Source organism: Gopherus evgoodei, chromosome 2 (assembly GCF_007399415.2).
Source record: "Gopherus evgoodei ecotype Sinaloan lineage chromosome 2, rGopEvg1_v1.p, whole genome shotgun sequence".
NCBI lineage: Eukaryota > Metazoa > Chordata > Testudines > Testudinidae > Gopherus > Gopherus evgoodei.
This window is the reverse complement of record NC_044323.1, coordinates 219,715,535-219,739,747: the sequence shown is the minus strand read 5'-3', so window position 1 is coordinate 219,739,747 and position 24,213 is coordinate 219,715,535. Positions and strand designations below refer to the sequence as shown.

At 42.2% G+C, this 24,213-nt stretch overlaps 1 protein-coding gene across 1 annotated transcript in view; it reads left to right on the top strand.

Moving 5' to 3' along the window:
- Nucleotides 1-24,213, top strand: part of KLHL14 (kelch like family member 14) — a 91,179-nt gene that overhangs the window by 44,592 nt on the left and 22,374 nt on the right. Inside the window, 2 exon segments of the mRNA XM_030549450.1 lie at nt 18,094-18,183; nt 22,390-22,468. Of these exon segments, the coding sequence (XP_030405310.1) occupies nt 18,094-18,183; nt 22,390-22,468 (169 nt within the window).

The following is a 24,213-nucleotide window of genomic DNA, read 5'->3' as shown; positions in this document are numbered from 1 at the left end:
CATTGTTATAGTTTTGTCCTCCCTGACACAGCCGCTGATGGTGGTGCAGTATTCCACGGGAATGTCTGACAGTGTTGTTGTAGCTGTGCTAGGACTACAACACAGATACTAGTGTGTGCATGGGTACGTACAAGGGGTAGAACCATTTCTGACAGGCTGTGGAACCATGATGGCAGGAGACCCTGTACTGGGAGACGAGTTGTGTGTACGCTTAGTCCACTCCTTACGCCTCCTTTGCACACCACATTAGGCATCAGCATAAGTGGAGCATCCATCTCTGTCTCATGGGCAGGGCTGCTGCTCAGGGAGGATAGGTGGAAACAAAGCCAGGAGCTGGTTGACTGAGCTGCCTGAGCAGCTGTTTAAAACCGTTCCTGGTGTTTTCACACAGCAGCAGCAGGGGGCAACTGAAATTCCCACCCTATGTTGTTCTCCCTTGCCACCCAGCATTATACCAATTGGGAGGGGGAAGTCTGGGTCTCAGGCAGAGAGAGAGAAAGACCCAGACTGCATCTGCGCTGAGTGCTCCCTTTCTGGCACCTGCTGAACTTCCAAATTCGCCTCTTCGGGGGACAGAAAAGGCAGGAGGACAGTGCTTCCTCCCCACTGCCAGCCAGGAGGAAAGGAAGCAGCCCTGCTCTTGAAAAGGGTCTAGAGGAAAAGATCCCCTGCTGCCACACTCTCCTTCTCTCCCTTGGCCAGTTGAGAGAGGAAGAGAATCCCCCAGTGTCTGCAGAGAGAGCAATCTGGACTAGTGGATGTGGGTCTCAGGTGAGATATGTGTGTAATAGGGAGCCTGGGTAAGACCACATTTTGGGTGAGGATGCAAAATTGTTGTTTTATGTATCTATATGTATCTATCTATCTATACACTATCCGTAGCACTAGGGCAGGCGGGTCTAGGCCCACCTATAACTACAAGCCTGTGCCCTCAGTTAAGGGGGAAGAACCACTAGCCCAGGCTACAATTGATTTCTGTGGACAACAAATGAAAAAAGGAGCAGGAGTGAAGTCAAAGGTAAAAAAAATCAGGAAACCAGAAGGGCGCACTAAGCGGAGAAACCCCGATAGCACCCACGCTCCTCAAAGGTGTCTAGGCAGTCAGTGGGGACTGCACAGAGGAACTTTGCCTGGAGACATGACTGAACAAGGGAATGGACATAAACCCAACAGTCGCAGAGCACCCCCCAATCCAGCTTCCTCCTCCTGGAATGATGGATAGCCATCTTGGCCAGCGCCAGGAGGAGGCTGACAAGGAGGTCCTGTGGCTTTGTGTGGCCACAGATGGGTATGCATAAATGAGAAGGTGTGTGAAGAAGTGCAGCCAGAACTCAGTAAGAGGTTCTGGAGGATCCGGAAGAGAGGTTGCACTGTGATGTACCTTACATAGATGTTCGCCAGCTTCTCCTTCTCACCACAAAAGGAACAGGTGTAAATGGAGTTTGTGAGCCACGCCAGGTATATTCCCGTGCTCATGGCTCCATGGAGGAGTGGCCAGCTAATATTCCTGGTGGGCTGTGGAGCCAGAGTGGAATACAGGCTGGCCCATCAGGGTTCCTCCCTTTCCTGGGGTGGCAGCAGGTCCTGCCACTTAGTGTCAGGGTGGGACACAAAAGGAAGGAAATAAATGGTCTGAACCATGATAATGGGCAGATGTTCTCCGGGCCTGGTTTGGAGGCAGACCAGCTGGACATTGTGCAGTCAGCTCAGGTGACATGTTAGGAGCAGCTGAGGAGAGAAGCGGGAGGCAAGGCTGCCCTCACCTCCTGGAGCACACAACAGGGCAGAGCACTGTGGCATCCACCCAGTACCTCTGATCATAGTCTGGGGGGTCTCTGAGTCTGGTAGTACCAGCCAGGATCAACCTCTGGAGCAACAAGGGGGACACCACCAGCAGCACATGTAGAGGTTCTACAAGGAGGTTCATGTAGTCAGCAGCTGCTATGGACCTGGTCACTGAAACTACCTTCCAGGTTCTGAAGAGGTCCTGGTAAAAGAACAGCAGCTCAGAGGGGTTTGGGGAAGACCTCTTGGGTGGCGATAAAAGAGTTTCTGGTTTGTATTGTAGGCAGCGGAGGAAGGCATGTGCTAGCATGCCGGATTATCTGCACTGTGAAGGAGTCTCAGGCATGAACTGGTCCCTGTCCCGCCTACCATGAGGGTGGCTCAGGACATCCTCAGAGACCAAGTGCAATCCCGACCAGAAAAATTCCAGGGTCTTCTTCTGGAGGCTGTCCAGGGTCCCTGGGATAGGTTCAGGGTGTTGAACAGTGCCACAGTATGGACAGGACCAGCTGGTTGACACCAATGTCCTGCCCCAAAAGTAAGGGTACCGAAGCAGCCCCATCCACTTCCACAACCAGTCAGACACCCTAGCCTCTAGATTGATGCAATTCTCCAGAGATCAGTTGCAGAAAGGTACATGCCTAGATAAAGCAGTAGACCTGCACTCCACTGGATTGCACAGATCGCAGGTGGGAGGGAGTCTGCCTGCCAGCTGACCTCACATCAGGCAAGAGCTCTTGACTCAGTTGACTGCAGTGGGGGACGTCATCAAATAGAGGGCTTGGCAAGCCTTCGCCTGCACCAGGTCTCTTAGGTCCTGGGCCACGAGGAACATGTCATCAGCGTACACTAGCAGAACCATCCAAAAGTCCTGTTCCTGAAGCACCAGCCCTCCTCTTGTGGAGGAGACAAAGGAAGGGCTCGATAGCAATTATATAGGGCTGTCCAGACAATGGAGCAGCCCTGACAAACCCCTTGACTGAAGGTGATAGATTTGGTCAAAGCCCAGGTGAGCTTGACCACTCCACAGAGGCATACAGCACCTGGAGAAACCCTGAAGCCAAAAGCCCACAGAGTGCCCATGAGATACCTGTAATCCATCCAGTCAAACACCTTCTCCTGCTGCAGGGACAGGAGGATGAATGACAGAACATTCCTACGTGCTAGATGGACCAGATAGAGATTATCGAAGATGGTCTGGCCCTGGATGGTGTGGTTTCATCAGGATGGATCACATCCACTGGCACAGGCTGCAGTGAGATGACTTTTGCTACAGCTATGTTGTCCATACTGAAGGGCAAAACAGGGCACCAATTCTTTAGGTCGCAGAGGTCTCCGTTTTTAGGCAGCAGGGCAAGCATTGCCCACCTGAGTGAGAGAGGGAGAACCCTGCTCCCCATGGACTCGGCTCACAGTGGCACGATCTGGGCTAAGGACGGAATGCAGTCAAACTCCATTATCAGCCCTTTGATGCCCCAAGATTTGTTGGTGGGCATCGGACAGAGGGCTTCCAAGAACTCAGACAGAGTGAGGGGTTGCTCTAACCTTTCCTGGTTGCCCTTGCTGACTGTAATGAGTTCATCCCACATGACCCCACAGGAATCATTGTCGGTCGGATCCAGGGAAAAGAGGCTGGCATAGAAGGCCCTGGCCCTTCCCCACATCTCCACCAGATCTATGAGAGGGGTGCTGTCCTCCACTAGGAGACAGGTAATACACTTTTTGGCGTTCCTATTTTTCTCTGGGTGTAGAAGAATGAGGGGCCACAATCGATCTCCCAAAGGAGCTGGGTGCGGGATTGAATGAAGGTTCCCTGGACATGATGGTGATAGAGAACCCAGAGCATATTCCACTTCTCCTGACACTCTCGGCAGAGGGATGGATCCCCAGGGCAAGATGCCAGTCACCTTTCCAGCTCCAAAATCTCCTGCTCCAACTGGTCTAACATTGCATCCTTCCTCCGGCTATGACCCTGGGACCAAAGTGGTGGGAAAAGGGAAAAGGTTTCAGAATGGAGAAGTAAGCAATAGTAAATCCCTTGTATATTTCTGAAAGCCTGGGCATGTTTCCAAGACTCTACTGCCTTAGCCATAATGGCTTTCTTCAAGAAAAGAGAAAGAAGACAGCTGTAATATGTCTGACCTTATTCTATCCAGCAACTTCACTAGCGTTGAGTAAAGTACAGTGCTTCCTTTGAAAAGAAGTGTGTGTTTTAGAATGATTTTTTTCTGAAAGTCTCTGTTTTGTACCACAGTTCCCTCAGATCCTCCCTACCCATCCTGATTCCCATAGTGAGGAACTACTCTCTTTGACAAAGACAGGCACATTGTTTTTATCCAGGTTCCTCAACATTATTATAAGAGAGAGCTTTTGCCATGTATTGGTAAGGAAGGGAACTGTGCCTGATATATTTCACGGGGACTGAAGTGTGGAGTAGAAAAGCAGATGTGTGTGGACTGCCAGAGGAATCACTGACTGATTCTTGTGCAGTTTGGGTTCGGGGAACTGAGACCAGATAAGACAAAGCAGGTATAACTGATACTGTGCCAAATCCTGAGCATTGCTGAGCACTTGCAACTCCCATTGCAGTTAGTAGGCAGTCTCTCAAAGGAAATTATAGGGGCTTTGTACCTCTCAGGATTTGTGCCTAGTGCTTTTGTTTTTTGTGCACTACGTTTGATTTCTCTCCTTTCAAACTGAACATGAGGAACAAACAGAAGTGAACTGCTTGGAAAGAAACTGGCTATGTCTTTTTTGTGTTGCATTTCACCTCTTTGTTTTTGCTTGGCTGCAAAAGGAAAAGCTTAAGTATAATTTAAATGATTTTCTGAGAAGGGGGTGGGAGGGAGCTGAGAACAATGTGCACCATCTAGTGGCTTAGTATGGAACTTCAATTTATGAAGAATGGTAAGAAAGGAATGCAACAACAGGCTACTGCAACTATTGCAATTAACTTGACGGACTTTGGAGTTTGTACAGCATTTATGTGGCTGATCAAGAAATGCCAAAATAGATGCAGTTTGTAACCACAAACATGGATACTGAGATCACTAGCTATCTATCAAAATTAAAGACACATGAAATTAATTCCATTATTAGTAAAACTTATTCTGTAGTTAAGGTTGTAAACACACTTCCATTCTCAACTCGTACTTTCATTCATTGACAGTTGGGGTTGCATAAATTTGTGACCTTTTTTGTGAAATTTTCCAGATTTGTTTTCTTGACTTACATGCCCTGAAATTTTAAGTTTTCATGAAATTTCTCAAAAATGTTAATTGGCTTTGAAACGATGTCAGATTATTTCAGTGTTGCATGTTGCTATAATGAAAACAGATTTGCTCAGATGTAGGTATGCTTTGGTATCAACAGTTTACTAAAACAGGATCCAGTTTTGAACTTGAATTCACAATGAATTGTGAAAGTGTTCATATTTTGCATATGTTGAATTTCTTGGAAAACAATTCACACAACTATACTCAGAACTGTGTCAAAGGACAAAGTTGTTTTTCATTTTGTGGGACAAAATTTGTTGAGTAGTTTTTCAGTTATAGTAAATATATTAAAGTGCTAACTGTTGAAGTTACCAGTTTGTGCATAAATATAACAGATAAGTTTACGTTACTATTTTTGGGGAGATACTGCGCATGCTCAACAATTGAGTGAACCACCATGGCCATTGATTTCCATAAATTTAGCTCTTTATTCTGCATGTGAGTTATCTATGAACAGACATTAATGTTTATGAATGTGTTCATTATTTAAAATTATTCATGAATTATTTTATGTGGACGTATGTCAGCCTGTGTATTGCTGAGAAACTGTTTGCCGCCACTCTTTCTTCAAGTAATAACTATATGTAGTTTGATACTTACATTGTGTGATTGCTCACTTAAGAAACATGACATTGTTTGTTTCCTGGCTGGATGAGTCCCAAACCCACAAAGAGTTTTCAAGATGGTAGTGCAAAACTTCTGGCATGAATGCTCATGTGAATACATATTTGCCAGAGTGCTTGTGACACTTTCTCATACCATTATTCATAAAAAGCAAATAAAAGGGGATGCAAATATTGTCAAAACAGATTTGTGTTGTTTATTCAAACAAATGTCCTCAATTACCCCTATGTTTAGGTCAACTCAGTAAGTAATTCAGGCAGGTTTTGCATACCTCAGCTATTGTGCTGAACATGTCAAATATCTTTCCCCAAAGCCTGAGGAAGCGTCTATGGGACAGTCCATTTCCCTGTCCAGTGAGCGCCTTTCTAGGATGGGTACTAAGTGAACTGCCACCTGTCCCACTTTCTCCCTCTGGTGTTTCTTTTTGGAAAACTTAATTTTGCCTTCTCTGGCTTATGTGTGAGTAATGGCAGGTCTGCACTACAGACCATGTCAGTATAACTGCGTTGCTCAGGGATGTGAAAAATCCACACCCCTGAATGATGTAGTTTTACCAACCTTAACCCACCGTGTAGGTAGCGCTATGTCTGCAGGAGAACTTCTCCCATCCACATAGCTACCATTTCTTGCAGAGGTGATTTAACTACACCAATGAGAGAGTTCTCTCCCATTGGCATAGGAGCATCTTTACTTAAGCACTATAGCAGCACAGCTGCATCAATGCAGCTGTGCCAACACAACATTTTTAGTGTAGACCTGCCCTAAAGTCTCACTCTGAATGCTGAATTCCATAAGAGTTTGCACTTTAGCTAGCACATTTTCAAAATTCACTTTTATTGTCCATTTTGTGCGGGAACAAACTGTTGGGTCAGATTCACTCAGCCAGGCACAGAGAGATGCCATGTATGAGAGCCCTGGTAGCTGTTATTTGCAGCGCTACCACTCCTCTAAGGAATTCCAGGGGAGGAAGTTTCAAGCTCTGTGAAAGGTGCTGGCTTGTGCCTAGTCCACAAAGGACTCACTGCCACATCCAGAGTCTCTTTCCAGGCACAGTTTTATTTTCCAAACATAGCTCATCCTGCTCTACAGCTCCAAGAAGATTTTCCCCTTTGCCTTCCTCAGTCCCTCCTGCTTCAGGGCCTACTGCAGGATTCTTCTTGGCTCTTCTAACCAGCCACCACTTCCCAGGGCTCTTGATGGCACTTTTCCCCTTCAGGTTCCCACTGCCTCCCCTCCCCGGGGACTCTGGCAGCCTCTCCCAGGCAACTTACTGCTCCTACTTCTCCTGGACCTCTTCCTTACTGATAGCCTGGCTTTTTATAGGAAACATCTGTCCCCTCCTCAGATGCGCCAAATTAATGAATAGGTCTGGCTGGCCCCAGGCCTGTGGTCTTTAACAGGGCAGACCATCTTGTTACATGCCATGGTATCTCTAGGAGCCCCACCTGTAAAGGCTGCAGTAGAGATGTGATAAATCAGTGAATCACCTGGATGCCCTGACCACAGCATCTTCTCAGCCAGCACCACTCCCTTTGGAGACTGTGTTGACTGCATGTGGGCTGCCCACAAGAGAAACATGTGGCCATCTTGTGCCACTGAAATTTGCCTTGGTGGACTTTCCACTGTCAGGGACCCTCAGCAACTCAGAGCCATTATAGGCACATCAGAGTAACTATGCCAGTAAATACACATCCATGGGCCCACTCGATGTTCTTGATCACACTGGGAGTTTTGGACACTCAGAAATTGCATCAGGCTTCCTACCATGGTGTACCTTTACTGGGGGAGAAAGTAAGCCTTTACTGAGCTTCTTCCTTTCCCCTCTGCTATGTTTCTGCTGCCGGTGGAGTAGAGCCTTGCTGGAAGAATCCCTTTTATTAAAAATACTACAGTATTCAGCAGTAATAGTCCAAAACTTCATAGCAACACAATTATAAAGGAAGAATACTGTACTATATAATGTAATATATCTTTATAAGGACTACTCTCAAAATATGCTTTCACTATATGACAGAGTTCTGGCACCTGCCATCCCCATGAAGATCCTGCTTAGTGCAAAAGTCCCATTTTTGGCCTCTCCTAGAAAGATTTCAGTGCTGATGGGAGAAATAGCAGCACTGGGGTCCTCTGGAGAAAACTTGTTACAAGGAGCCAGGAGGTAAGTCGAGACCAGGGTTTGAAGCTACAGGATTGAAAGTTAAGTGAATGAAAGACCAAGCCTGGCGGGAAACGGGGACTCAATGAAAGACTGTTAGATTAGCCTTTGGGTGGAAACTTTTTAATCACTGTGGGGCTGGGAGAGGATCTGATAGGGATCTGAGATTGCTGGGAAGCCACAAGATAGAGTTTGTGGTTGGTTTGGGTCGGAAAGGTGTGCTTCAGGGAACAGCATGGTAACCATTGAAGTCAGTGAATCTTATTCTCAGGCAGAGGTGGAGCCAAGAACAGACACAGAAAAGAGATCAATTGCTTGTCATGGGTGTGGGGGGGGGGTCTGCTTTTAATTCAGTGCCACTAGAAGAGGGAATGTTTGTCCTCAAACAGCTATCTTGAAAGATCCAGCAGCGTCTCATGGGATGGCACGGTATTTCTTTATGGAGCTGTGGTGGTTTTGCTGTGGCTTCATCTCATCAGGGTCCATTCATCATTTCTTCTGTGATGAGATTTTATTGTGCAAAATGTTGCGCGTGAGTGTTTCATCATAAGACTATTAGTTGTGACGAGATGTCATCCATAGTAATATATGTTGGGCTCTAATTTAGAGATCATAAATCCAGGCCTGAGTGTGTATACAGTATATGCTACTGGGGACAAAACATCACTGATGTGATATTGCATAGTTCACTGTTGTGGACAAAATGTTGCCTGATGAACTGTTGGCCTCTAGATGATGTGGATTCAGTAAAGAGTTTTTGGCAGTGATGGCAGGTGACACGTGTAAGTAGAGAAAAACAACACAAGACCAAATATTCATGGGTCCCAAAAGAATCACTATTAACATTCCCATAATAATGTACATTAAATCTCACTACTGTACTTCATAACAGTAAGATTGACACATTTCTGTAGACTTCACATCTGAGAAAATGTGGTGGCAGTTTGGCTGCACTGAGCAAAATCTCTTTAAGGAGTGCAGAGAAGTCCAAAGGTGCTTTCTGAGCAGTACATGACTACAATAACGTCAGCATGTAGATGCACAGGAGCCAGTAAGTACTAGAATGTAAACTCAGCATCCTCCTCCTATATCTGTGCACTGCAGATGTAAGTCCAGGTGGATAACTTCATTTTATTATTGATGTAGGGCCCAAAAGTATGCTAGGACCTTTACATATATGGGTAAAGAAGACAGCACAAGGCTTAACACCACTTAAGTTTCCACTAATGTGCACAAGGGTAAATTTCACCCATGTAAGAAGACAGGTCTCTGTCCTGAAGAACTCACATACAAGGCACTTTAAAGTACTTGTTTTCGGTGGGAGCTATAGGTGCTTGATAACTTGGAAAATCAAATCGCCTGTTTAGGTGCTTAAATTGGATTTAGGTGTTTATTTTAGGCATACACTTGAAAAATTTAACCACTAGAGATTTTTTTAAACTGAGAACTGTGCTGGACAAATCTTGCTAGTATTATTCCAAAAAGAGAAACAAAATAATTAACAACTGTTAGTAACTTACTTTTAAATACTGACTATCGTTTATATTTTCGTTAAAATAGAGTATGTTACTAAATAGAAAACATATATAATATGCGTTGGGTGACTCCTATGACTTTTATTTGCCCAGATGCTGCCTACTTGATACTTAGTTTAGATTGAATTGAGGGGACCAAAGCAGACTGTGAAGAACTTCAAAAAGATCTCACAAAACTAAGTGATTGGGCAACAAAATGACAAATGAAATTTAATGTGGATAAATGTAAATGTAATGCACATTGGAAAAAATAACCCCAACTATACATACAATATGATGGGGGCTAATTTAGCTACAACAAATCAGGAAAAAGATCTTGGAGTCATCATGGATAGTTCTCTGAAGATGTCCACACAGTGTGCAGAGGCGGTCAAAAAAGCAAACAGGATGTTAGGAATCATTAAAAAGGGGATAGAGAATAAGAAGGAGACTATATTATTGCCCTTATATAAACCGATGGTACGCCCACATCTTGAATACTGTGTACAGATGTGGTCTCCTCATCTCAAAAAAGATATACTGGCACTAGAAAAGGTTCAGAAAAGGGCAACTAAAATGATTAGGGGTTTGGAACGGGTCCCATATGAGGAGAGATTAAAGAGGCTAGGACTTTTCAGCTTGGAAAAGAGGCGACTAAGGGGGGATATGATAGAAGTATATAAAATCATGAGTGATGTGGAAAAAGTAGATAAGGAAAAGTTATTTACTTATTCCCATAATACAAGAACTAGGGGTCACCAAATGAAATTAATAGGCAGCAAGTTTGAAACAAATAAAAGGAAGTTCTTCTTCACACAGTGCACAGTCAACTTGTGGAACTCCTTACCTGAGGAGATTGTGAAGGCTAGGACTATAACAGCATTTAAAAGAGAACTGGATAAATTCATGAAGTTAAGTCCACTGATGGCTATTAGCCATGATGGGTAAGGAATGGTGTCCCTAAACTCTGTTTGTCAGAGGGTGGAGATGGATGGCAGGAGAGAGATCATTACCTGTTAAGTTTACTCCCTCTGGGGCACCTGGCATTAGCCACTGTCGGCAGACAGGATACTGAGCTACATGGACCTTTGGTCTGACCCAGTACAGCCGTTCTTATGTTCTTATGCTATGTTCTTACGTTCTCATGGATGTGTTGAGAGGTGAAGTTATGTTGGTTACTTCCAACCTCAATTGAACGAGGACCTCTACTCCAATGTAGATTTAATAGCATGTGTCCATCTTGTTTGTGAATCTTATATGGAGTTAAGACAGGGCTGGTGATGCTGTAGAGGTTACCAAGTAGCAGAGGGACTCCTGAGTCATTAGCTGAGCTGATAGAGTTTTTCTCCGCTATGTTGCTGGAGTCTCTGAGACTTCCTCTAGTGAGTGACTTCAACATCTATGGGAATAGGGACTTGTCTTGATCAATTTAGGACCTGGTGCAATTAGTATTGGACTGTCCCAAGTGGTTTCTGGCTCAGCTTATTCACACTCTATATTGGAGCTACTCTAATACTGGAAAAACAGAGTTCACAAATATTTGCTCAAATTTGAAATAGCTGATCAATTCGACCACAGCTGCATGAGAACAAAGGTCTTTGTTATTCACTGTTTGTAATTCATTATTCTGCTGGTTGAAGTCTCATTCATCTGATGATGATCTGAAAATACCAAGGGGTGAAATCCTTGCTCCATTGAAGTCAATAGAAAAACCCTCATTGACTTCAGACTTCATTGGGGCTAGAATTTCATACCAGGTGCTTTACATGACCAGTCATGCACCGCAAATAATAAATAGTTAACATTCAAAGTGAACAGTTTACCAAAAACTGCTAGGTTGGCATTTATTTGTATAAACTGTTCGTTGAATAAAAACAAATTGCAAATAAATTAGTAAAAATGATCTTTATGTAAATGATTTGTGAACAGAAGAAAAGGTTAACCATATCTGGTAATTTATTCACAACAAATAATTCAACCAGCTGTACTCTGGAACTTGTTTTGATGGTAGGTTTGGAGGTCAGGGGGATGAATATTATACCTTTACGTTGAGATAACCACAGTCCCCTGCGTTTTTGAGTTTGCAGGTACCTGATCTGTTGAACTAAAGGACCTGCTTTATTGGTCTGCTTCCCCAAGGCTAATGGAACTATCTGGATTCAGGTTACGCGAAATGAATCTTATCCAGCCCAGAGACCACAATATTGATGTCCTGAAAGGCACTATCCGCTCCTATTGACATAGGCCTGGTCTACACTATGACTTTAGGTCGAATTTAGCAGCGTTACCTCGATTTAACCCTGGACCCGTCCACACGACAAATCCCTTTTTCCGACTTGAAGGACTCTTTAAATCAATTCTTTACTCCACCTCCGACGAGAGGATTAACACTGAAATCGGCCCTGCCGGGTCGAATTTGGGATAGCAGTTCGACGGTATTCGCCTCCAGGAGCTATCCAAGAGTGCTCCATTGTGACCGCTCTGGACAGCACTTTCAACTCAGATGCACTGGCCAGGTAGACAGGAAAAGGCCCGCGAACTTTTGAATTTCATTTCCTGTTTGGCCAGCGTGTTTGCAGAGCTCATCGGCATGATGTGCACATTGCCGGGGCACATTGCCCGGCCTGTACTTTGTGAGAAGTCTATGACCATGTCCCTCTTGACACCGCTCTGCCGTCGCCTCATCGCCTGGTTTTACGCAAAACACTTGTCTGCCGTTGCTCTGATGGAGGGAGGGGCAACTGATGACATGGATTACAGGGAATTAAAATCAACAAAAGGGGTGGCTTTGCATCAAGGAGAAACACAAACAACTGTCACGCAGAAATGCCCCCTCAAGGACTGAACTCAGAACCCTGGGTTTAGCAGGCCATTGATTTCACAAAACAAATTGGGGCAATTTCTTGTTTTGATCCATCTATCTTTTATATCTTAGGCTGGCAGCAGACAGTTCAGTACGACTGCTAGCCATCGTCATCTCCTGGGTGCTCGGCAGAAGATGCTGCATTATGATTGCTAGCTATCATCATCTCCTGGCTGCTTGCCAGAAGACGGTGCAGTAGGACTGCTAGCCTTCGTCATCTCCTGGGTGCTCGGCAGAAGATGGGAGTGATCTGGGTGAGTCACTCCCATGTCTGCCCAGGTGCCCCTGACTGATCTCACCGAGATTGGCTAAAAGAGCACCCAGGATTATGATGACAATGGCTACCAATCGTAATGCACTATCTGCTGCCAAAAGGCAATGAGCTGCTGCTGTATAGCAATGCAGTCCCACGTGTGCTGGCACCCAAGAGACATACGGTGACGGTGAGCTAAATGGGCTCCATGCTTGCCATGTTATGGCATCTGCTCAGGTAACCCAGGAAAAAAGGCGTGAAACGACATGTACCCAGAACCACCCCCTCACTGTTTTTGCCCCATCAGGCATTGGGATCTCAACCCAGAATCCCAATGGGCAATGGAGACTGTGGGAACTGTGGGATAGCTACCCACAGCTACCCACAGTGCAACACTCCAGAAGTCGTTGCTAGCCTCGGTACTGTGACCGCAGGCCGCCGACTTAATGCACTTACAGCATTTTGTGTGGGAACACACACAATCGACTGTATAAAAACAATTTCTAAAAACCCGATTCCTATAAATTCAACCTAATTTTGTAGTGTAGACATACCCATAGTGACCATTAAGACACTTTCTTGCCCTACTTCATTTTCACAGGTCATGATGGTATACTGATGACCTACAACAGATGACAAGCATGACTAGGGCATCTAGAGTTTTGAAATGCTATGCTGTGGCTGTGCTGTAGGTGAAGAAAGCTTTCTTTACCTCCCTCAGAGCACCTGAAAAATCCCAATCAGATAAACTGTTCTAGGCAGTGACAAATCTACTTATCTAATTTGTTTACATGAAAGACCAGAGTCAGATATAGCTTTTGAGGGAATTTTGGCAGATAAGATTGCTCAGATTCAGGCTGTGTTGTGTGAGCTCTTGGTAGCTGAGAGGTAAAAGCAAGGGAGGCAAGTGCATGTGTGTGTGTGTGTCTGTCACAGCTCTCCTCCTTTGGTGGAAGCAGGAATAAAGATCCACATTGTAGTCCCCTCGATGTGGGGCATGCCACTCCTGTTGTTTCGACCTGCTCATTGATTGATGCTGAAATGAGGACAAGCCAGCCGGGGAATCTGTAGTGGGAGGAGCAAGAGGAGTTTTTGCATAGCTGAATAGTTTCTAAGGCCCATCAGAGATTATACCTAGGATGAGAGAGAGTTGGCTGAGATTTAATCTGACAAAACTGAATTGGGGGAACAGTGCAAAGCATGGCCAGCTGTGTACCAGGGGAGTATGCCCGCTGTGACACAGGTTCGGAGACTGCATGTGCTGTTGGATCCCCTCTGCTTCTGGATAGCCATGTAGCAGCATTGGCCAAGAAGTGCTTTTTATTTCTATTAGTCCTTAGCTATAAGGTTGTAGCCTTTGTTTTTGGATGTTGGCATCGCTATAGTTATCTGTGCCTTTTGTCATCTCAAATAGGGCCTACTCTAATGAGTTCTGCAGGGTACACATTACTACATGTGTATATTACTAGAATGTCTTCTACATGGGATTATAGCAGAAGAGCATTCAGGAACATCAGCTCAAGCAGAATGCAGCAGATCATTTGTTTAGTGAGGTGTTTCAGAGGCAGCTCATTCCACAATTATCTCCACTGATTTCTGAGTCATTTTCTGTCATAATTCAAGGTATTGGTTTTAACCTAAAAAGCTCTAAAAAGTTTGGTACCTAATTACCTGAGAAGTTGCCATTCACCCTTCAGGCCGGCTAGGTCTCCTGGGTTCCATTTTTGATCCATTGGAGCCTGAGTTGATAGATCTTAGACTCCAAGAGCTTTGAAGAGAGGGAGGATTGGAAGAGGTGATGTCTGCTTATTTTATCTAATCTGTATCTGTCTGTCTAGGGTATTTCCGAATCTAAGGCATTAATCACCTTGGGATCTAAGCACATTCCTCAAATAACCAAGGCCCTTCCTCTTTTTTTACTTAGTGGTCTTTTCCCCTTTCTTTTAACTCTACTAGTTCGTTTAATAAAGTTGAGAATTCTTGCACAGGGCTTTATAAACATGTCTTATTAGATTTTAAATCTGTTTTGAAAGTGCCTCTATCCTACTTCTTCCTAGTAAAGTGACCTTTTTAAATGGAGGGAAGTGGGTTTAGATGACAGTCATGATAAATGCGGTCATGTTCACTCAATAAAATAAGGCCCAGTGCATTTGAGGATAAATCAGTGAAATGTACAGCCCCACCTGTCTGTCTCCATCATTCATTTCCACTGTCACTTTCACAGTGGCTGATGGATCACAGTTGCTGTAAAATTAGACAGCCTTTAATCTCATTTCATCCTGATTAGCTTCTCTTTACCCTTTCCCTCTAACTCACTGACTGACACGCTAAAAACTCACACTGGGCTGTGTTTGAGCATGGCATACAAACTTCTCTTCAAATACCTTTTTCATGGGGCAGGCAGGTGTTCACCTGAGTTGAAATCTAAAAATGAGAGGCTGAGATTCATGTTATTAAAATAAATCAGCAGCCAAAGGGACAGATAGAAAATTAATGAGAGTATTGGTTTATATGGTCAGACCGTGTGGAGGGCCAAATTCTGCGCCAGTTACACCCTTGTAACATGAATGACATCAATAGATTCCACCAATGCTATTGGAGCCTGAATTTATCTTTTGGTTTGTCCCACCCATATGTTTTGATTATGCAGTAGGAAAAATTAGACTATGTGCAAAACTAAGACACCAGTTTTTTTAAAGTTACATTTTAGAGCTAGAGGTTTTTTTCTCTTTTAAAGGGCATTTTTAGAGCTATAAAATTTGCACATTCTCATAGTTTTAATTCATAACTAATTCAGAATTATGAAGGACACTGAGAATACTTAGGAGTTAAAAATGTAGCTGTGGGGATATTGCAATTTCAGGGCAAGAAGTTCCTCTCAGATACTAACTGATATTCTGCCTCCTTCAGAGCTTGCAGAGCACAATATCACAGTCAAAATTCAAGTAACGCTGAGCACAAAATATTGCCTATAATGTTACAGGAAACTGAGCAAAGCTAGTGTAGACTCATGTCATAGTCACCTCTTCTCTTAAGGCCCAGTCCTGCAGCCCTTACTTAGGTAAGCTTCCCATTAACTTTATTAGGAGTTCTACCTGAGCAACAACTAAAGGTTTGGGCCATTAAAGTCCAATCCTGCACCAATTAAGTCAGTGAGAATTTTGCCATTTAGTTCAGTGGGAGCAGGATTAAGCCCTTAAGTTTTCCAGGCTGAGGATACGTCTTCACTACTGGCCATATCGGTGGGTAGCAATCGATTTCTCGGGGATTGATATATCACGTCTCATCTAGACGCGATATATCGATCCCCGAACAAGCTCTTGTCGACTCTGGAACTCCACCAACACGAACGGCGGTAGCGGAGTCAACAGGGGGAGCCGCGAACGTCAATCGTGTGCCGTCAGGACGGTAGGTAACTCGATCTAAGATACTTCGACTTCAGCTACGCTATTCACGTAGCTGAAGTTGCATATCTTAGATCAATATCCCTCCCTAGTGTAGACCAGCCCTTAGTTGTCCTCCTAAGCATGGGACTCTTGGATGCATGATCATTTATGTGCATGTCAGTTGCTGAAAAACTTAAAATATAACTTCTTCCTCTATTGACCCTCTCTGTTTGTACCAATGTGGGGGAGTAAACAAAGTAATGCAAACACAAAGGGTAACAAATATTTGCAGGTGATGTACTGTGTGCAATTTGTTTTTTGGTAAATGCAAGATCTTTCAGGAATTGACTAAAGGAGAACAAGAGAGAACTTGGTTATGGATACAAGTCATTGGCTTGATCCTAATTTTACAAAATAACAGAGGAGCTGTGTAGATATTAGTTGGTGGCTCTGCTTGCTGGGGCTGGAGAGTCCCTTTTCAGCATGTAGAGAAAGAAACACTATTGTCCTATGGAATACAATCTCATCTTGCAACTGAAACTACATGAAAAATGGCTAAGGTCCAGTTTATAAGAAAAGGTTTACAAAATGGGGAAAGTGACTGAAATTTAAAGAATGTGGAAAATATTTTGCATTTGGGAGAAACACTGTGCATTGACTAATAAGATATCAAAACCTCTGGTGTTTAAATTTGTTCAGCATGCAAGCAACCTGTATATGGTAAAAATCCCTATAGAGTGTCCAGTCCCAGTTACTTCATGGTATATAAAATTTACCAGTAGCAAATAACCTTCATTAATGCATTTCCACTAAACCAGGCTGCGTAATTTAAGAATTGCTTCACTTATATGGCTTGTAAGAGCACAGACTATGAAAATAATATTCAACCTTTACTAAAAACTAAAAATGCACCTTGCTTATTCATCATTGCCATGCAAAAACTTCAGTAAGAAGCTTAAATGAGCCCACTTGATCTTTAAGAAAATGTGTCCTAAATAACAAAGCTATGCATATTTCTTATTATTATTATTTGCATATGCTATACTGCACAACTGCATTCTGAGAAAAATAAAAGCTAATAAGACAAATGAAATGAGAGATATATCACCCAAAATAATCCAAGTGTGAGATAAGCTGCTTTTTTTTGGCATTGGCAAAAGAGCACAAAGTAAGAGCTGGCCCTGAGTCATATTGATTTCCCACTGCAGTGGTTTCCTAAGTGCTCTGTTGATCCGTGTCAAGCAATAAGTTCCCTGCCTGTACATGCACATCACCTCCCCATTTGTCCTCACCTAGATTTAAGGTGCCCATATGATGAGCTGAACAAGGACATCATTTTTCCTACTGGTGTCACTGGGCCAAAACTACTGCATGTGGTATGATAACTAATACCATGTTAGTTTACATTTACCTTATGATATTACAATAGTGCTGTATAACACAGATCAGTACACATTACGGTATATAAGCAATCTGTTTTTGTACCTTAGCTCTTGCTGTGGAAAATGGAAATGAAAAGAAAAATAGAGTATAATGGTTTTAGCCAAGGCCTATAATAACAATCCTAAAAACACTTCCCAAAAAAGGATATTGCAGACCTAATATCACAGTTTTGATCTTTGTTAATGAAGGGCTTCCTGATTAGATGAATAGAAAATGTGTGGTTGTGCTGCTAATGACATTGTACAGGAAATTAAGCGTATACATTTGGAGAAAGCATTAAATCAGCAGGACCTTAATTTAAAAACTTAAAACTGTATGGAAATGCAGTTTGTTCATTGCTGTGTAATAGAAAGCTACTGAACATACTGACTCTTGCTGTGGAAGCATTGCCAACAGAACAAGGCTGGGATGAGGTTTTTTTAATGTGTCCTAGCATTTTCTGTCTTGTTTTCAGAGAAATACCAGACTTCTTGGTCCATTTTCATGTGTCTCTTATTTTTAGAATGCCTGTAGATGTCAGTCAGACAGGTGTGAGTAGTCTTAGTAACCATAATTCATGTAACATGGTTATTCTTCAGTAATTTGCAGGATACCCTTATGTGAGATTATTGTTAATCGATCAGATTTTGGCTGCTGCAAATTCACTGCACATACATAGTTAGAGCTATGCATTACCTACGTATCCAGTTCCAGATTTTGCAGAGTCATGTTTTGTACCTTTGCTAAAGTAAAAATTTTTAAATAAACAGAGTGCTAAGATAGAGAATGATAAAGAATACTTTGTTTTATTTGCAGTTATGCCATATAATAGCGCCCATCACTGTGTTGTGGAAGTAGAAAACTTCTTGTTCGTTTTGGGAGGAGAAGACCAGTGGAACCCGAATGGTATGTACACAACATTAAAAGAGAGCATGTGCAGATTTTAATATATCACATCAAGTGATGCAGTAGGCAGTGAACAATCCTGATTGAGTTATTGAATTGGTTAAGATCACTTATGTCCCGGCCAATGACATAATAAATATCTGGAGCTTTAGCTTCTCCACTGTTCCTTGGGTCCCATCCCTTGGGAAATGCCAGAGGCATCAGAACAGACTCCTTCAAGTGAAGGCACCAGCAGCAGCTGTTCAGAATTTTAACCCTCATTGCCAGTTTCCTTCCAGTAATAATATAATAATGCTATTGCAGTAAATGAATGCTCTCTTTTCAATGTTTAACCAGACACTTGCAGCTAAAGTTGTTAATGTGTTAATTATCTAGAGTCTCAAAACTCTCAAACTGGTCCTTTTTCTAGTCTTGTACAAGAGCTTTCCATATAGATTATCTGCTGCAACCTTCTTTTGGTTTGATTACTTCATAAATTTACTGCAAAGAGAAATTAAACAATTTAACAGTCTTGTGAACAAAGCAAAAGGAGAACACTGTGCCTTGCAAAATTCACAAAATTGTCCGGACATTGTTAGAAAGCTTGCACATGAAGAACAAGTTGTAGTTGTAGCAGTCTGTGTAACAGAGATAATTATGACTGAGAAAACCATAAAACAGCTTGCAGGTACACATTTTTACTTTAAACCACCAGAAGATCCAGCTGAAATTACACATACTGCATATATTTTATTGTGAATGCCCCATTTCAGCATCTGCACTAAACCAAATTATAGAAAATTGTTACATCTGTTCACTTCCTAAAATCTGAGACAAACAATTCAGTCCACTCTATAAGCATATTTCCGGTGCAGTTAAAAACATCACTAAATATCTTGAGAAAAAAACCCTTCATCTCTGTTGTTGAATCTCCTGTATTCTAAGTAGGAGCTTGCTGTACATGTTGTTTCATTATAATTATTATTAGTATTGCGGTAGTTCCCAGGCTCCCCGGCTGTTGTTTGGGGTGCTCCATTGTGTACATACGCATAGTAAGAAACAGACCCTACACCAGAGTGTTTACAGTTAAGTAGTCAAGACAGACTAAAGGTTTGAGAAAGAAGTATAAGTATTCACATTTAACAGATGAAGAAACTGGGATTAAGTGATTTGAGCAAGGTCCTACAGGAAGGCTGTGTCAGTGGCAGGAATTGAACCCCGCTTTCCTGATCAGATGGTCCACCAGTCCATCCTTCTTAATATCTTAAGTGCAAAGGCATCTAAATCAACTACTAGAGTCTGAAGTTCATTCTGTGAGTTGAAGACACTCTCCCTAGGAGTAAAACAACTTCCATGTAAGAAATTGGTTCACAGGATCAAGTTTTTCAAACTCTGTAAATACCAGATAAACGTAATGTATGAACAGAATACATCTGGGACAGGAGCACTACTGATATTGGTGATCACTGTACATGTATACCCCAATAAAGATGGATCTGATACATTACAAAAAATTAGACATGAATATAATACACTATACATTGTCCACTTATTCCTGGACTACTTCTATATTTTATTTAGACTAAATAAAGCATGTCATCACTACACACACTAGACCCAATATCATTTACATTAAGGGCCTTTTATACAATTCTGGCAGTGTAAAGGGGCGGGAAGGGGTGTTAAAATGAGTGTTAATGTAACTGACCTGTCAGAGCAGTGTAAATGGTGTGTAGTGTAAATGAGAATTCATTGTTCATTGCTTTGTTTGTTTATGTGAATCAAAATTAGGCTTTCATTGCTGCTTCTTTGTTCATTGGATGGAGGTTCCCATTGGGATGGGAGAAACTGGGGGTATGGGCAGTGGGTATGAGCCACCAAACTGGCAGACACTTGAGGAGCTCTGCTCCCAACCCCATACAACTTGGAACCTCTAGAGAGAGCATCTGGACCCTCCAGGACATATTTTGGACTCCTTCTTCACCCTGGCAGCCTGAGAGCCATTTTGTCATTTGCAGCCTCCTCTCATGGCTGTTCAGTACCAGCCACAAACGAGACCCCGTGGGGGTGAATGCTGCTAAGAGCAGCATTGACTATCTGTGGGATCTGTAAGGGAGTACATTGAAGAATGCAGCTACTCTCTGGCAACACTCCTAGCACTGCCTCGCAAAGCCCTGACTGCAGAATTGAGGCAGAAGATTTTCTTGCAGGATTTAGGGGAGAGGGAACAAGCTACTGCTCCCATTCACCTTGCACAGATTTGCCTAATCTGACTCCCCCTGTGCTCACTTCACTGGCCAGGAACAGCAGCCCTTTTATTTTCAAATGCAGTTCACGGTTTCTACATAGCGAGAAATACTTCCTAACATGCACTTCCAGGCTGATGTGCAAAGCATACTGGTGCATGCAATTTTCTTTCAAACTGAATTCCAAGAATAGATTGGAGGATCCACATTAAAGCATGTTGTGCATGGCAGTTTGGAAACTCCTATGCTAGCACCAATGCATAATGTGTTATGAAGTATAGGACCACAAAATCAGAGGCGTGTAGAGTAACAACAGTTAAAAAGCTGTTATACCGCCAAGGAGTTCTGAGGGCACAATAAACTCTGAGATCTTGGTCTGTAGTATCAAAAGCAGCATTAGAACCATCCCAGAATTCAAGCTTGTATTCAGTACCTGCCCATGAACTGTTCTGTAAATCTACTTTTTATAATATAAATATATAAACAGATTTTTTAGAAAGACCTGGAATTAACATGACGTGTGCCTGCCTACTACTAACCCAACTCTTTTTCTTGTACGTTGTATCTGTTGCCCCCAACCTTCATCTCTTCATTGTTTTTACAGATTGTAAACTCTTTGAGGCAGGGACCACAGGTGAAATCCTGGCCTCACTGAAGTCAGTGGCGGAGCTCCTATTGCCTTCAGCAGGGCAGAATCTTACCCTCTCTTTTCAGATATATTTGTGTAATACCCAGCAAAATGGGGCCTCAATCCTGATTTAGGGACATGCTGGATCTGGCAGAAAATACTGCACTTTTCAGCAGTCACCTACCACATCCTGTCTTGTAAGCATGCTCTCACAGAGTACAGAGGAGAAATTTACCTCCAGAAGTAGAAGACAACATGTGCCTTTCTCTAAATCCTTAGAGTTAAAAACTGTGGCTGGATCATTGTTCTTATCTATGAGTTTGATGTTTATAAATGTATCCTGGGGTTTGTGTACAAAAGAAGAAGCAAAGGGGACCAATCCTTTAGATGATTTGACAATGTCAAATATTCACCTTGCAGAGTACCCTCTGATCATTTATTTAACTGTGATGTATACGGTTGGGTTATCCTACTGTCTTTTGGAGCCTCTAATTCAATTTTTTAGTCACACATACATAAACAAAGGTTTCTTTTTCAGAGACCCTCATGTGTTGAAGTCTCAGGTGTTACACAGAAATTGCAATACACTCTTTTGCTTTAGTCTTCTTGTTTTGATGTCAATCTGTATGTAAAATAAGGTGCAATCTTAATATCATGAAGGCATGCATACAATTCTGGGGTTTGACAGCAGGGATAAGCTAGTTAACTGGCTTATGTTGCTCATGTTCCCATTTTAGTTAACACACTTGGAATAAGACTCTAAGAGTATATTCTCCCCCCAATGCACATGTATAACTCCTGCTAACTTACACCGAAGATAGATAGTAGAATAAAAACAAAATAGTGTAGCGGTCACACAACACATGTTAATGACCTGTGTAACTCCTGGTTATTTAAACAATCTTTTTCACCTTGCTCCAAATAGAAATGAAGTGGGAAGGAAGGAAAGCACATGTTATTCCTGTGGTTTTTCAAACTGCCACAAAGTCCTCTAATCATAAAAATGCCATGAAGAAGCCCCATCTTGAGCAATAATTTTCTGTTGTCATGAGAACTTTATTTATGGTGGATTTGAAAATACCAGGGCTTCTGTTTTCAAATACAAATTTCCAAGTTCTTATTACAGAATGAAAGACTATTCTTTACGTTTTTATTTATACCATTGATATTTGCTAGTTCAAGTACTGTAGTGCCCCGTTTATTGAATAACAACATGTGCTGAGTTCATACATTGTTATAAAAAGGAGACCCTTTATAAAAACTGTCAACATGTGAAATATATTTAATATATTAAATGGTGATGTCAAGTACATGAAATAAACAGTTGAATGTCAAAATAATCTATCTTTACAGGGAAACACAGTACAAACTTTGTCAGTCGATATGATCCCAGGTTTAACAGCTGGATACAACTTCCACCCATGCAAGAGAGGTAAAAACCTGCTCCATATTTTTCACTATTTCTTTTGTTGTCTTAAGAGGAGCTAAGGGTTGGCTTAGTTCTGGAAACAGGGAATGCTGTAGAATTAGTAAAGATGTTGAAGATAAAATCTCAATGTATTGTTGTTTCTCTTTGTGCTTCTAATTTTATTGAAGCATTCCAAATTCAAAAGTCGAGGGACCAAATCCTACAGTGCTAACTCCTGCAAAATTCCCATTGACTTAATGGGGGAGAGTTGCCTAAGTACGGACTGCAGGATTGCATTCTTTTCTGAAGTCTCCAAAATGTGCTGCAGAGTTTGTCGTTTTCATTTTTTAAATGTTTGGTTGTCACATCCAAGTTATGTTGCATGTGCCGAACGTCACAAAAAGTGTCCAGTAGATACAGGACAGTACAGTGTCAGTTATAGACAACAGAAACATTGAAACCCCAATTCTCCTGTGTGAGGATATATTTTTTTGCCACTGCAGCAGTGCAAAGAGGTCCTAAACTTGACTTATCTGGCTGCTCCTGCAGCCCCACTCCTCTGTGATCTTGGTCTGCCAGTAGGAGTTGCTGACGGCCTGCACAAATTAGAGCAGCATTTGTGCTACTCTTCTTTTGTACTGGAGAGTGGCCTGGCACTAGAATAGCACCAAGACCAGAGGAATGTAAAGGTTCCTTAAACCTACCTCTGCACCATACCCCTGCATCCTATCATGAGGGGGGGTGGGAAATCTTTAGTGGAATGTTGTAGGTTTTAAAATAAATATTTGAACAGGAAATCCAAGTTTTGACTTATGTTTTATGAAAAAAATTCAAAAGAGTATCCTCCAGTTCACCAAAATCTCTCCTCTTACACTTTGTACAAGACCTGACCAGCTCCCATCCCACCTTCTTAAGATAATTCCCTAGCTCCAGGTGCTGGAAATGTTACAACTCTGTTTACTCTTAACTATCTGCTGCAGTCAAGCTCCCTGCCTCTATGGACACCTTAAACTCAGCTAGGCAGTGTATACCACTATGGACATTGTTTAAGATGGCCACAGGAGAAATGTCAAATGATACAGGATTTAAGAGAGCTCCAGCTGAAAGAGCTTCTAACTAATTTGCTAGTAGTGATTCTTAGAGCTGTGTGAATAATGGATTGTTTGGTTTGCTGGAAATTCCAAAAATAAAATAAAAAAAAATTAATGTCATTTTTTTGGGGTCCACCTGAAACAAAATTCTTTAAAAAAATTTTCAGCAAAGTGAAAATTCAGGTGGAGGGAATCATTTCAGATCAAACAAAACATTTTGTGCTCATTTCCAGCAATTGTATATTTTTAAATTTTTAAAAAATAAAATAAAAGGAAATTTCAAAATGAAAAGTCATCTCTAATTGAAAAACCAAAAGGTTTTGTTTTGAAAAGGCTGAAATGAAACATTTCAGTATTTTTGGAAATTTTGTTTGTTTTCAATCAAAACAATCAAGTTAAATCAACATGAATCTGCATTTTTTGACGAAAAACATTTTGATCAAAAAATTTCACCCAACTCTAGTGGGTATCATACTTGTCATAGCCCAATACACTGTAGTTTGTCAGGATATAAGGACAGAACTTCGACTGTTTTGGAGTACCTTAACGCTGCATTTACATGCTTACAAATATCTGGGATTCATTTTTCTGCCTTTAAGATAATTAGAACAGCAGTGTTCTATTAAGGGCTTTCCTCTTAAGCTATTTTTACACATACTGTATTTTCAACCTTAACTC